Source organism: Vombatus ursinus, unplaced genomic scaffold (assembly GCF_900497805.2).
Source record: "Vombatus ursinus unplaced genomic scaffold, bare-nosed wombat genome assembly UNPS02014235.1, whole genome shotgun sequence".
Taxonomy (NCBI): Eukaryota; Metazoa; Chordata; class Mammalia; order Diprotodontia; family Vombatidae; genus Vombatus; species Vombatus ursinus.
The window spans coordinates 3,510-17,483 of record NW_020954013.1 but is presented as its reverse complement, the minus strand read 5'-3'; the positions used below and the strand labels follow the sequence as shown (position 1 = coordinate 17,483).

The window sequence follows — 13,974 nt, the reverse complement described above, 5'->3', positions numbered from 1 at the left end:
AGCTAAAAAAAGCTCATGAATCTCATGTTATTCTGAAAAAGAGATCATTGGAGTAAAGGATCAAGTTCTGGTAAATCACAAAGTGATTATTTGACTTTTTCAAAACTCTATTTCTTTATACATGGGATTTTCTGCCCTGAACAGCAACAAGTTTGGTGACCAATAAAAAAGAGAATATTATTCAGTAAAGTTTGGCTACAACTCCAAACTGTGGTTCCATCCTCCGTAGAAGGAAACCATCTCAATGGCCACCAAGTTTTCTACATCAGCATTATAGTTGAAGGAACCAATGGCCAGAGAGGTTAATGGTTTCCACAAGTCTGCACAAATACTGAACATCTTATAGAAATTTTAAATTTTGATTTTCCTTACTAGAAAATCCATCATTCTCCCCTCTGTCTCTAAGGTGCTATTGCCATCTCTTTTCTAGATATAGCCAACAATCTTAGATTTCCTTATTTTTAAAAATGTGTTTCCTCCAACATCAAATACATCTAAATTATACTAACATTTGTCAAAAAACAAACAAACAAAAAACAATGAAATAGGAAGTTGTGAGAGGAAGAGAGAGAGAGAGAGAGAGAGAGAGAGAGAGTCAATTCACAAAAATAATCAACATTTCAAGGGAATTTGATATGTTCAGAGTTGCTATCCTTGTCCCATACTGAAATGAAAATAATACTTAATTTTGTGTCAGGGATTCAGGATCTAAATTATGATTATGTTGCTTAGTTTTTATGTGGCCACTGGAAAATCCTTACACTCTATTCATTTCAGACCAGTCAGAAAAAAAAAGTGGGATTGAACAAAATCTAAAGTTCCAGCCAAGTCTGTAAATCATATGTAAATCACATGCAAATTGATCCAAAACAATTCTCTCTACCCACCTGATTTTTCATACTGTGCAGTTAGGAACAGCTATCATAAACGCATATTATCAAAGTCTGTTCTCCATTATATTTTATCATAAAAGAAACTTTAATAGCGGCCTGGGAAGGCCAGGTGTCCCATATGTGGAAGCATGTGTGTCCAACAGATATACACCTTTTTTTATTTCCTATTCCTGATTCCAATATCCCTCTCCTGTTTCCCGATAGGCTGGGTACTATAGAGGCTACAGACTTATCCAAAGTGGCTAATTTCCCCACATGGGTCTCCACCCCTAATTGCCCACTCCCCACAACTTGGGGACCTCATCACTTTTGCTTTTATTTGGGAACACACTTTTTGATGTTGATTTACACCTAACCTCAGAACTGGTTTTCTGCTGGTTATTCTATTCATTCATCAACAGTGTTTTCTTATTCTAATTCATGGCTTCCTTTGTTCAACTTCCCCCCAACCCCTAGATTACATTTTTGTAGGAATGAAAACTAGCTATTTCTGGCATTCCCTCCCAGTTTAAACTGAATCCAATCTTGTCACATAGGTATCCACCCCCTGATTGAGTGACATGCAGAAGCAACACCCTTCACCACATTCTCCACAATTCAGTCATCTATTATCTCCAGATCCTGGACCACGTCCCTTAAACTCTGTCATCTTTTTCTGTCTACACTGCAGATAGACTTGTACAGAGCACTAATTCCTCTCATTCAGTCTAACCTGCAATTGATCCCCATTTAGCCACTATGTGCTGCTGCCTGCTAACCTGTCTGAATTCTTTTTTTTTTTTTTTAGGCAGTTGGGGTTAAGTGACTTGCCCAGGATCACACAGCTAGTAAGTGTTAAGTGTTTGGTCTGAGGCCAGATTTGAACTCAGGTCCTAATAACTTCAGGGCCAGTGCTCTATCCACTGCACCATCTAGCTGCTCCCTTGTCTGATTCTTAAAAAATAATAATAAATGAAAGAAAAATCATAGACTTACACAAAGGAATACACATAATTCTACTATTTCCCCAATGTATCATCCAGTTTTTTTAAATAAACTCCTAAAAATATGAAAATGAGTTTGTAACTAAAGATAATAAAAGCACTAATTTCATATGATTGTTGTGACTATCAAATATTGTTCTCTAAAAAGCATTACAAAAATAAAGCACTGAATAAATATTATTAGGAAGATCACATTCAATTATTCCTTTTGCAGAAAAAGTCACCAGGAGTCCCAGATTACAAGATTTGGGGCCTTCACATATCAGATAGGTTTCTGTGTTCAATTGCCCCCCATGCTTTTTACAGAATAGAGAGACTGTTACTAAGCAATTCACATCTGCCAAGACTTCTCTTAGGGGAAATAGTGGAGAAGGGAGTAGATAGGGTGTTGGTGGCTGGCATAAAACTATGCATGTGAATCTTGTGTTTTTCAGCCTTTCTTTAAACCTTGATTGCAAAGGCTATGGGATTCAACTCGATTCCCTTCACTGGGAAAGGGAAAAAGAGAGAGGCTACTCTAGAATAGTATTATACTCTCTTTTACTGTATTTTAAAGTAAAGTTGCAATAGGGTTTGGCTGTTTGCCCTGCCATTTCCTCAATCCCTGAGCACAGGAAACTGGGTTAAAAACATTGAGGATAGGTTGCCTTCCTAGTTCTCTTTATTAGATGGCTATTCCATGTAATTTACATGCAGCAAACTTCAATGTTTAAAGGGCTGCAGGCAACTGTGAGAGAATTAGCCAGATATCTTATGAGAACAACAACAACAACAAAAAGAAAGGATCTCAGGAAAGCATGTGACAGAAATGGGGCATACATCCTGCATGACAAAGTCCTATTTTATGCAGAGTGATGCCCTGGTATAAAGGAGGATTTGAAAACTGGCCCTTCTTATATGTAGATGGGATAGTCACTCATCTTTCCAATTACTACTAGCTATTTTTACTTAAGGATTCTCATCCCAGCTTTTAAGGCAATGAAAGGAGTATTAGTCCTAAAATAAATCACACTCATAAGTGGAGGAAGAATGCATATTTAATTGAGATAAAGAAAGTCTTTAGAGTCTGGGTTATTCATAAATTTGAGGATACATATGTCCATGAAGAGAACTTAACGAAAAAGATATTTATTTTTTTTCCCAAGGAGGAAGAAGGGGTGGGGTTTAGAGATTTTCTTAGGAATAACTAGGACTAATCCGGAAGCCCCAACTGACTTTGGCAATCTAAGCAAGAAAGCTCACTTACTTCTGGTTGTTTTCCCCTTTATGATCTAACTCACCATGAATCTTAAAGAAGGAGATTAGGATATTCCAAGTCTCTTGGGTAGATGTGGCTAAGTCAAGCTAAAGATACCCAGTGTGGGCCCTGCACCACTTCACTGAAAGTAAATTGCTCAAGAGCACGAATGCAATGACATTGCCAAGATTGTTCACAGGGAAGTACTTTCTTATAATCAGTGTGGTCTTTTGATAGAGAAGGGAATATTATATTTCATAATAACAATTTTCCTGTCAGGATATATTTTGATATTTTCTTACTGGTAAGTATAGCATCTTTGAAGTTAATTAAGTGGCCATGTGTCTCATATTAAATGGCATTGATTTGAAATTGAATGTAATTCATTTCTTAAGTGATTAGTCTTTATTGTCATCATTAATTATGGTAATAATTGTAGCAATTAGTAACAATAACTATGACAATAACAATACTCACAATTTTACAAACTGCATAAACTTCTCTTCCCAAAAGTTATTGTTCAGCTTTCTCCCCCCTTCCTTTACTCTGTCTTTCGACCCCTCTCATTGTACTATATAAAGCAATAAATAGAATACTGGATCTAGAGTCAGGAGACCTGAATGCTAATTTAGTCTCATACACTAAATAGCTCTGTGGTCTTTGAAAAATCTTGGAAATGCAGCTCCCTCTGTTTCTCCAATGGCAAAATGGGAATAAAAATACACCGATGTATGCATGCATGTACGCATGTATGTATATATATATACATATATATACACACATATACACTTTTATATCTATACATGTACATACATACACATGTTTATGAATGTATATATGTACATACACACATGTATGTTTAAATATATGAGTATATGTGTGCAAATATGCATACATGTATATTTATGTGAGTACATATATATATATTCAAGAGAAACCATATACACACATAGGCTTGTATGTATTTATATATGTGTATATACTTCTTTTATATGTACCTCATTGCAAGTTTCAGTGACTTTCTTTTTATTCACTATAGCTATATATATATATATATACACATGTGTATATATATATATATATATATATTTAAATGCATGCTTCTGCTATAGTAAGCATTATAAGTCTTTCATTTGAGATACCTCAAGTTTAATTTCTTCCACCTTGTTATCATCTTCCCAAATCCTTTATCTCATTCAAATAATTTATGACAAACTCAGTCCGCATAGTAAAGATTATTTCTCCTTATCTTTACCTTGGACATTAGATTCCCCTAAACCAAAAGTTATTTCTCCTGTCAAATGTACATGGCAGCTCCATGTTCATTTAGTCAACATTTGCAACAGTTTAAAAAAAATCTGTTTTCTGTATTTACTTTGATTTTGGAATTATTCAATTGGATTGGATGTGATTTCAGCAAATTTGAGGTCATTCTCATTATTTTAAGGAAACCACAGTGAACTCAAGTTTTTTTTGCCCAATTTGCCTTGTTACTGATTCCTGGAAATTCACTCATTCCCATGTGCATTTACATTCATCATATATATGTCTATTGGCACAGAATATCATTTTAATCCTCTGTTGGTTGTGATTTTGCATTAAACTCTTATAGCATCTGTTCCCTTGGCCTTTCATCTTTACTCAATCTTTTGACTTTTGTCTCTAGCTCCATAGTACAACATAGATTTTCTGGGTTTTCAGCCTGAGATCTGCATCTGAGAGGTGATGGAGACTGGTGCAATTTTGTGTCAACTACACCATTTTCCACTCCTAGTTATGGAACAAGTTTTTTCATAATTGTTCCAGTCTAAAAAATCTGCTTCTTTTGACAATCTTGCTGCGCTTGGTAGTAGTAATCTCTCCAGTCAATGTTGTCACAAAGTGCAAAGTCGGTAGGATCTTCTTCTTTGCACTCAACTATAGTCTTAAGAAAGGATTCATGCAATTGTAACACAATGCTAGTGACAATCATTCCACTCAGGAGTTTTTATCCTGCTTTTACTATGTGAATCAGTTCTTGATGTTCTTCAAGATTGTGGCCCGTGTACTAAAACTTATCCACTGTGGAATTCCACTAAACTTTTCACTTTTCTTTCATAAAACCAGCCAATTTCAAATAAAATAATTTCAGTCAATATTTATCTTTTTAATGTGAATTTCTACTTTTTTTTTAGCATTTTTATACACCTGATATAAAAACAGCATATCTGTATAAGATTCCAGTTCAATATATATACTTTCAGCTTGCATTTTTTTTCAAGTAGTAATAATAACAAATGTATTGGTAAAGCCTATAATGCTAAACCTGTAATGAGATATGCAACATATAGAATAATTATGAATAGATATAATGTATAACTATAAGAATGCTATTAACTTTCAACAGCAGTGTAATGTACTTTGTGACTGTGATATTTTTGCTAATATATTGATAATATGTCTAAAGGAAAGAAAAAATGAAATAAAAACCTAGGCATAATTCCCGATGTATAGCAGGTATACTGGCCGCACGCGGACCTTCTGCCAGCCGTACGCCGGTACCCACTTTTCTTATAATAAGCACACTACCAGAGTCTTACTCACACCAGAGTCTTCGGTCCTCAGCCGGATCAACACACAGAGACGAGCCATCGGGAGGCGCCAACACCAGAGCTTTATTCAGAGGACAACACGGCAAGCCATCATAGCAAGCCCAAGCAGCAAGGCCAGAGCAACAGGGCAGGAGCCAGGGGAGAGCGCGTGTGATCTGACCACGCTTGTTCCTAAAAACCTACCTAGCCCCTCCTCCCCAGCCCGCATACTAGCCAATGATTGTAGGGTCAGATACTGGAAGGGGCTTTCTGAGTTTAGCACACCAAGGGGGAGGGAGTGACGTAGGAGGCTAGGACCGGATATAGGAAGGAGGCATCTGGGAATGGTGCATAGACAAGAGTACATGACCTAGGAAGTCAGGCTCAGACACTGGGAGGAGGGGTTTGGGTCAGTGCTGCACAAAGGGACCCAGGAAGTCAGGAAGGTCACAAGAGGCGTCTGGGGATGACGTTGCATATAGGGAGGGGACTAAGCAAAGGGAACTCAGTCCTCTGCCATCCCACTCCCACGTGGCACCGCCCCTTGCCTCAGGAGCTCAAGCTCCAGCTACTTCCTTGTACCCAGCTTATCTCACAAGCACCGTCCATTGCCTCAGGGCTTCTCCGAATCCAGCCCATCCCAGTTCACCACGACTCTGCCTACCACAGCCCCTGCCTCAACTTCCAAAATACCCAGATCTTACCCTACTCTTGCCACAACGCCTAACCTGGTAGCTGCCAACATCAGACAGTCCCTCACAAGCAGGGAACTAATAATGTTGTCAATTTTGGGTAAGTCTCGGGCAATGATTATATACTGATGTAACATGAGATTAAATCATGAACAGACAAATATCAGTAACCTTACAGTCACGTAGAGCAGGAAAAAGACAGATGGGAAATAAAATATCTGAGCTAGGAAATAACACAATGGTATTGGGGGAGACAACAACATTATTTTTATTAAGCCCCACCTACTTAATGTTTTAATGTGTCTAGGAGACAGGAGTCTATGAGGCAGGTAACAACAACCATCTAAATATTGTTTCCCTAACATCTCCTTGCACTTCAGTGCTTATGTTCCACTGCTTTGGAAGATTCTTGCATTCTGAGAGTGTGTCCTGAGAATTATACTCCTTTTGGAACACTTAAAGGCTCTTACTGTAATAATTCTGAGTGACAGCTCAGCATCAGGGACAGTAACATTTGTGACAATAATTTATCTGTAGAAAGCTTCTCCTTGGTGACTTTATACTAATGGCATTAGAATCCTTGAAGTCAAAGGACATATGAGCTTGGCAAAAGCCTACAACTGAAACTACTTGTCTTCTCTGTGTAATCCCAAGTGGCCTGAATAAATGCCATGAACACTTAATTTAGCAACTCCAAAATCTACAAAGAATGGCTGCTCACTTAGGATACCTAGCCAAAGTAAGTACAGGTCAACCAGCATCCCTGGCCCCAATGGCCTTGATTCTTCCTGAACCTTTCATAATGGCTACATTCAAAATTGACAGTGGAACAATAGGGAACTGGATGTCTTAAACTATTTTAGATGGCCTTTGAAATACATAAAGTGTGAGGGACTGTTTGATGCCAGCTACTGCCAGATGGGGGTTGTGCCAACATGGGACGGAAACTGGGTACCAGAAAGTAACTGGAGCTCTTGCTCCAGGGGCAGAGGCGGTGCTGGGCAGAGTTGTAACGTACTGGGATGAGATCTGGGCTCGGAGAGGTAACTGGAGCTCTCACTCCCGAGACTGGAGCAGTGCTGGATGGAGCTGTGACAGGCTGGGGAGGAAGCGGGGTACAGGGAAGTGGCCGGAGTGCGCGCTCCCTAGGCAAGGACTGTGCCACTTGGAGGGGGACGGCAGAGAACGAGCTCTCTCTGTCTAGCCTCCTTCTTTAGGTACTATGCTGACCCCAGACGCCTCCTTCCTGTGACCAAACCTGACTTCCTGAGTCACATATGCTCCCTAGGTGTAGCACCGACCCCAGACACCTCCCCCCGGTATCTGGACCCGACTTCCTTCGTCACGTATACTCTCTTTTGTCTATGCACTGATCCCTCACGCCTCCTTCCAAATCTCTGGGACCCACTTCCTGTGCCACGTATGCTCCCTTTGTCTGGACACTAGCTGGACATCCCTTTTTTGATATTTGATCCTCGACGAGTCACTATGGGCGGGCTGAGGAGGAGGGACGAAGAAGGTACTAAAAAGAGCTGCAGGGAGGGGGGGTTGGAGTTGGCTTTTGTTTCTGCCCGCGCATGTGCCTTCCTGCCTGGCCTTGCTGTGATGATTATTGAATAAAGTTCAGGTTTTTGCACCCCCCGATCGGCTCATTTCTGGTTTACCTGGGTGGCCTCCGATGAGACGTGAGTATGACTCTGGTTGGCTGATCAGGTTGAAAGAGTGTGCGCGGTTTGGACCGGCACAATAAAGTGCTTGACAATACTAATTGTTTTGGTATATTTTTAGTAGATTACATAAGGAATGGGAGGGAAATCCAGAAATAAATCAAGTCTTTCAAAAACAGAAGGGAGTTCTATTCCAATATGTATCTATAAAATTATATTTTGCCTGCCATATTCCCTATAAGTAGTCAGTCAATCTTTAAATGTAGGTCTCTCGCAAAGATCAACATCACATTTCAGGAAAGCCTAGCATATTGTTGAAAAATTCTTAGGATTTTGATCAATTTGGAAAACTTAAACATGTTTCTCTTTTGTTTCAAATATTGCTCTATTTCTAACTTTTGGTTCAAAACAGAAAAAAAAATCCACATATGAGCTCTTCATATTTTCTACATATTCATATTTCTACATATTTGTATTTTCTAAGATTTTCTAAAATCTCCCCTTATCTACAATCCAATTAAACATAGAATATTTATAATTTTATTTTCTCATCAAAATTTTCATTTCTCAAAAAATGTAGACTGCCTCTTTATATTAGTGATTTTTAATCATTTTTCCTTTGGATTTTCCCTGAAGCCTTTTCTTCCTAAGGCAAAACATTTCACTTTTCCTATACCATGCATCCTACATTTTTTTCTATAATCCCTTCATGACCTTTGTCATCAGTCACTAGATAATCTTTAAAAGATCAATGTCCTTAAAATTAGACAAATATTCACAAAGACATCAAAGACAAAACAATATAATAAATGAATAATCCCTACTTATAAGTGCAAACATTTTATAATGCCAAAAGATAGGAATACTTGCATTATTAACCTCAAAAAAAAAGGTATGAGAAAAGCATTTCCTAAAACTGTATATTTATATAATAAACGGGATTACTGAAGCTTGTGTGAGTAGTGAGCATTTTGGAATCTCATTTCACATCACTTGATCTAAGACAATCCTCTCTTTTCATTCCCAGGTAGCTTCAGATCAGACTACCATCTTTCTATACAAGAAAATAAGAAATGCATTTTTTTTTCAGGCAGTTGGGGTTAAGTGACTTGCCCAGGGTCATACAGCTAGTAAGTGTCAAGTGTTTGGTCTGAGGCCAGATTTGAACTCAGGTCCTCCTGAATTCAGGGCCAGCACTCTATCCACTAGAAATGCATTCTTATGATGATATCCTGTGTACTTTCTATATGGTTCAGATTATAATTGGGACTTTGGGAATGGTTTACTCCTTTACTTGTATGGCTTTATTATCATCACTGGTCAAAGCTTAAGAGCGATTGAACTAATTTTCATTAATTTGGCCTTTTCCAACTTTCTAGTGATTCTCTTGAGAGGAGTTCCATGGACAATCTATTCTTGCATTCAAAAAATTTTCCTGAGTGACATTGAATGTAAAATCATAATTTGTCTTCAAAGAGTGACCTGGGGCATTTTCCTTTCTACTATCTGCTTTCTGAGTACCTTCCAGGCAATTACTATCAGTTCTGGCTATCCCATATGGGCTGAGCTCAAAGCCAGAGCCCAAAAATATATTGTTCTATTCTGTGTTGTCATATGGGTTCTCAATCTGTTGATAGATGGGTTGTGTCACTGTCTGTGACTGGCACTAAGAGCAACGCAAACAGTAACCTGAGTAGAAACTTTGGGCTTTGCTCTGTAGACAGGTATGCCATGACTATCTCAAAACATATAATCTGGAAGTCACTTTATGACACAGTTGTTGTGGAGTTCATGGCCATTACCAGTGGCTACATTGTGGTTGTTTTGTGTAGACACCACTGGCAAGTCCAGCACATTCATAAGGCCAGCCTCAACCCCAGTTCTTCCCCAGAGACCAGAGGTACCACAGCCATCCTTTTGCTCATGAACATCTTTGTGTGCTTCTATTCTAATTGTGTTGGATAATTACAAAGACACAAACCTATGGTGATACATATGTCTTCTGTTTTTTCCCTTGGGTTACCCAACAATCAGTCCCTTTATTTTAATCAGCAGTGACTCCCAGATTCCCAATTGGTATATTGCTTTCAAAAAGATGAAAAAGTCTTAATCATCAATTTCGAGAACAAACATGTTAAAACAGAGAGCCATGGTGTTTTAAAGCTAAGAAAAACCCATTTAAATACCAATCTGAACATGTTATTCTGAAAAAGAGGACATGAGAGCAAGGGATCAGCTTTCAATAAACCAGAAAATGATGACTTTGACTTCTCAAAGATAACTTTCTTTACTCATGGGCCATTCCGTCCAAAACTATGGCAAATTTGGGGGTCAGTAGGAAAATGAAGAATGTTCCCTGAAGGTTGAAAAGAATTCCAAGCTGTGGTCTCATGCTTCATAGAAAGAAGGCACCTTTATCATCAACACTTTCAAAGCATTTAATATATACCTGACTGAGTCAATTGCCAATGTTTAATGCTTTACCTAGGGTTACACAGAGAGTGAGGACCTGAGGGCAATTTTAAATTTCAATATTCCTTACTAGAAAATCTACAGACCTGTGCACTGTGTCATATTGCCACCTCGTCTCTAGATCTAGCTACTAACCATTCATTTTCTGTATATATTATATCTTAAAAATAAGATTTCTTCTTTATTGAGAGTAAAGGACTTTTAAATTTTTTTATTGAAAATTAAATACATTATAAGACAAGAAAAACAAATGTATTATAGATGTATATATTAAAACTTGAATATAAAATAAGAAAAAAATGTCATGTACACAACAGAACATAAGAGAGGCTTCAAAATATATAGCAATAAATTTCCATTTCAATCAAGCCTATATATTAAATACTACACATTGTGTTGAGAGCTGTCCATCTTTCCTTTGCTTCCTTGTAGGTTTCTTTCCTTCTCTGCTGTACTCTTTTTACTTTAAACCTTTTCCCCCTTCCTAGCCCTACCCCCCAGGCTACAATTAGGTGCAGTTATATTTATATGTAGATATATAAATCCATGTATGCAAATATACTCATACACATGCACACATATATACATATATAAACATATACTTTCCCTAACAGATTCTACTCCTAATCTTTCTTTTTGTATTTGTGAAAATATATATCCTAACCCTCCTGACTCCCCTACTTTACTTCTACCTGCTACCTTGCCTTCCTATACAAACATAAATACATACATACATATATTATATATCATAGAATACATATTATTCCTATATATATGTATGTATATATTTAATTTTCTGTACTTTTCCTTTCCTTTCAGGTGATCAGTGAATTTGTTTCTGTTTCTACTTACCCTTCTTGTTCTAATGCTTCAGAACAATTTTGTTTAATTACTTCTTGTATCTTTGTATCAAGATTCTTTTATAATTGCTGATGGTGATTTTTACCTGAGGAAAGGAATTGTTTCTCCTTGAGACACATCCCAAATTTCTTCTAATCAAAGGAGAAGACCCATTGACCTGATTTTCATTAATTTGTTCTTTTCTCACATTGTGCTGATTATCTTCAAGGCAATTCCATTTGCAGTACACGTTTGCATCCACACATTTTCCATGAGTGACATCCAATGTAAAATTGTAATTTATCTGCAAAGAGTAGCTCTGGGTGTTTCAATTTGCACTTCCTGCCTCCTGAGTGTCTACCAGGCCATCACTATCAGTTCTGGCAGTAGCATATGGGCAGGGCTCAAATCTAGGGCCCCAAAGTGTCTTGTGCAATCCTGTGTCTTTATTTGGGTCCTCAATCTGTTGACAGATATACCTGTGGCACTGTATGTGACTGGTCCTAGGAACTACACAAACAGCATGCTAAGTAGAAGCATAGGATATTGTTCTACAGACGTGTATATGTGCCTACTCTAAAACTTGTAATTTGGAAGTCACTTTATGACGTTCAGTTTGTGATATTCATGGCCATTACCAGTGGCTACATGGTGCTTCTTTTGTTCAGACACCACTGGCAAGTCCAGCACATTCATAAGACCAGCCTCAGCTGCCATTCCTCAGCAGAGACCAGAGCTAACAAAGCCATCCTGTTGCTCATGAGCATTTTTATATGCTTTTGTTTGATCAGTACCATCATGGCTATTGTTATGGATAATTCTAAAGTTGCAGACCTGTGGGTGATACATATTTCTGCATTATTTAACTTGTGTTACCCAACAATCAGTCCCTTTGTTTTAATAAGTAGTGACTTTTGGATCCTCATTTCTTTTAATGCTTTCAAAAGGATAAAAAAATCTTATTCCCACTCATCACGGTCTTAGAATATACAAACTTTAAAGCATAGAACCATTGAATTTTAAAGCTAAAAAAAAGCTGTTGAACCTCATGTTATTCTGAAAAAGAGGTCATTGGAGTAAAGGATCAAGTTCTGGTAAATCATAAAATGATTATTTCACTTTCCCAAAACTCAGTTTCCTTATATAGGGAATTTTCTGTCCAGAACAACAACAAATTTGGTGACCAATAGAAAAGAGAATACTATTCAGTACAGTTTGGCTACAACTCCAAACTGTGGTTCCATCCTTCAGAGAAGGAAGTCATTTCAATGGTCACCAAGTTTTCTACATTAGTATTATAGTTGAAGGTCCCAATGGCCAGAGAGATTAATGATTTCCACAAGTCTGCACAAATACTGAACATCTTACAAATTTAAAATTTTGTTTTTCCTTATTAGAAAATCCATCATTCTCTCCACTGCCTCTAAGATGCTACCTACCACCTCTTTTCTAGATATAGTCAATATTTGCTATATACATTTGCTTAGTTTTAAAAATGTGTTTCCTCCAACATCAAATACATCTAAATTATACTAACATTTGTTAAAAAACAAAAAACAATTAGATGAGAGAAAGAGAGAGAGAGAGAGAGATATTCACACAAACAATCAACATTTCAAGGGAATTTGATAGTATATTCACTATTGTTATCCTTGTCCCATAGTGAAATGGAAAGAATGCATGATTTTGTGTCAAGGATTCAGGATCCAAATTCTGGTTATGCTGTGAACCTAGAGCAGTCCTCAGAGGACTGAATCACAGACAGCTGTGGCAGTTTCCAGATTTCTCAACCCATGAATGCCAAAGACAATTTAGAAGATCAGTGGGAAAAGTCTGTTTCTGTGGTGAGAGAGAAGCACGGGGTCCCAGCACCATTCCCCAAGCTCAGCACCAGGGAGGCAGCTGCCTCCTGAGCTTCTGGCCCACAGACTGAGAGGAACTCAAAGTGACTGATCAGAGGGGATAGCAGGAATCTCTTGCTGTTGAAGGATTCTCTTCTTTACCCGTGCTTGGATCTGGGTCACAGTTCTGGTTGGCAGTCCTGGGCTAAAGAGGGGTGCTGGCATGGTGGACCTTGTAGTGGTTGTGGAGAGGAAATCCTCCTCACAGCTCCAAGACAGAAAATAGTGCTTGTAGTCTCTCATAGAGCAGAGCATAGGACAGGAATAGAGTAAACACCTCACCCTTGATCATAGCACCTTAGAAGAACTGAAAATTTACAGGTCCCTGGAAGTATCTCTGAAAACATTTGCACAAAACCCCTGAAACTTGGGACAGTACATTATCCACACTGGAAATGAACCCCTACCTTAAGAAAGGGTTTATAATTCAAGTAAGTGGCCAGGATGATGATCAAGCAGTGCAAAAAGAGTCAGACTATATTATATTACTTTGGTGACAAAGAAGATCAAAACATACATACAGAAGAAGACAAGGAAGTCAAAGCCTCCAAGAAAAATATGAATTGGTCCCAGGCCATGGAAGAGCTCAAAAAGGATTTTGAGAAGCAAGTAAGAGATGTAGGAGAAAAACTGAGAATGATGCTAAAGGAGACCTAAAAAAATAACACCTTAAAAAGTAGCCTAACCCAAATGGCAAAACAGGTCCAAAAAACCAATGA

At 38.0% G+C, this 13,974-nt stretch overlaps 1 protein-coding gene and 1 pseudogene across 1 annotated transcript; both read left to right on the top strand.

The window, feature by feature from the left end:
* Nucleotides 1-9,253: 9,253 nt before the first annotated feature.
* On the top strand, nucleotides 9,254-10,152 carry LOC114041975 (annotated as a pseudogene).
* Nucleotides 10,153-10,335: 183 nt separating this feature from the next.
* Nucleotides 10,336-12,261, top strand: LOC114041973 (vomeronasal type-1 receptor 4-like; the record flags this gene model as incomplete). The annotated part of the gene is given in 4 exon segments (XM_027860667.1): nucleotides 10,336-10,376; nucleotides 11,389-11,420; nucleotides 11,489-11,917; nucleotides 11,920-12,261. Coding segments are annotated over 4 exon segments (844 nt in total), but the record flags the coding sequence as incomplete, so codon positions are not given.
* Nucleotides 12,262-13,974: the final 1,713 nt, after the last annotated feature.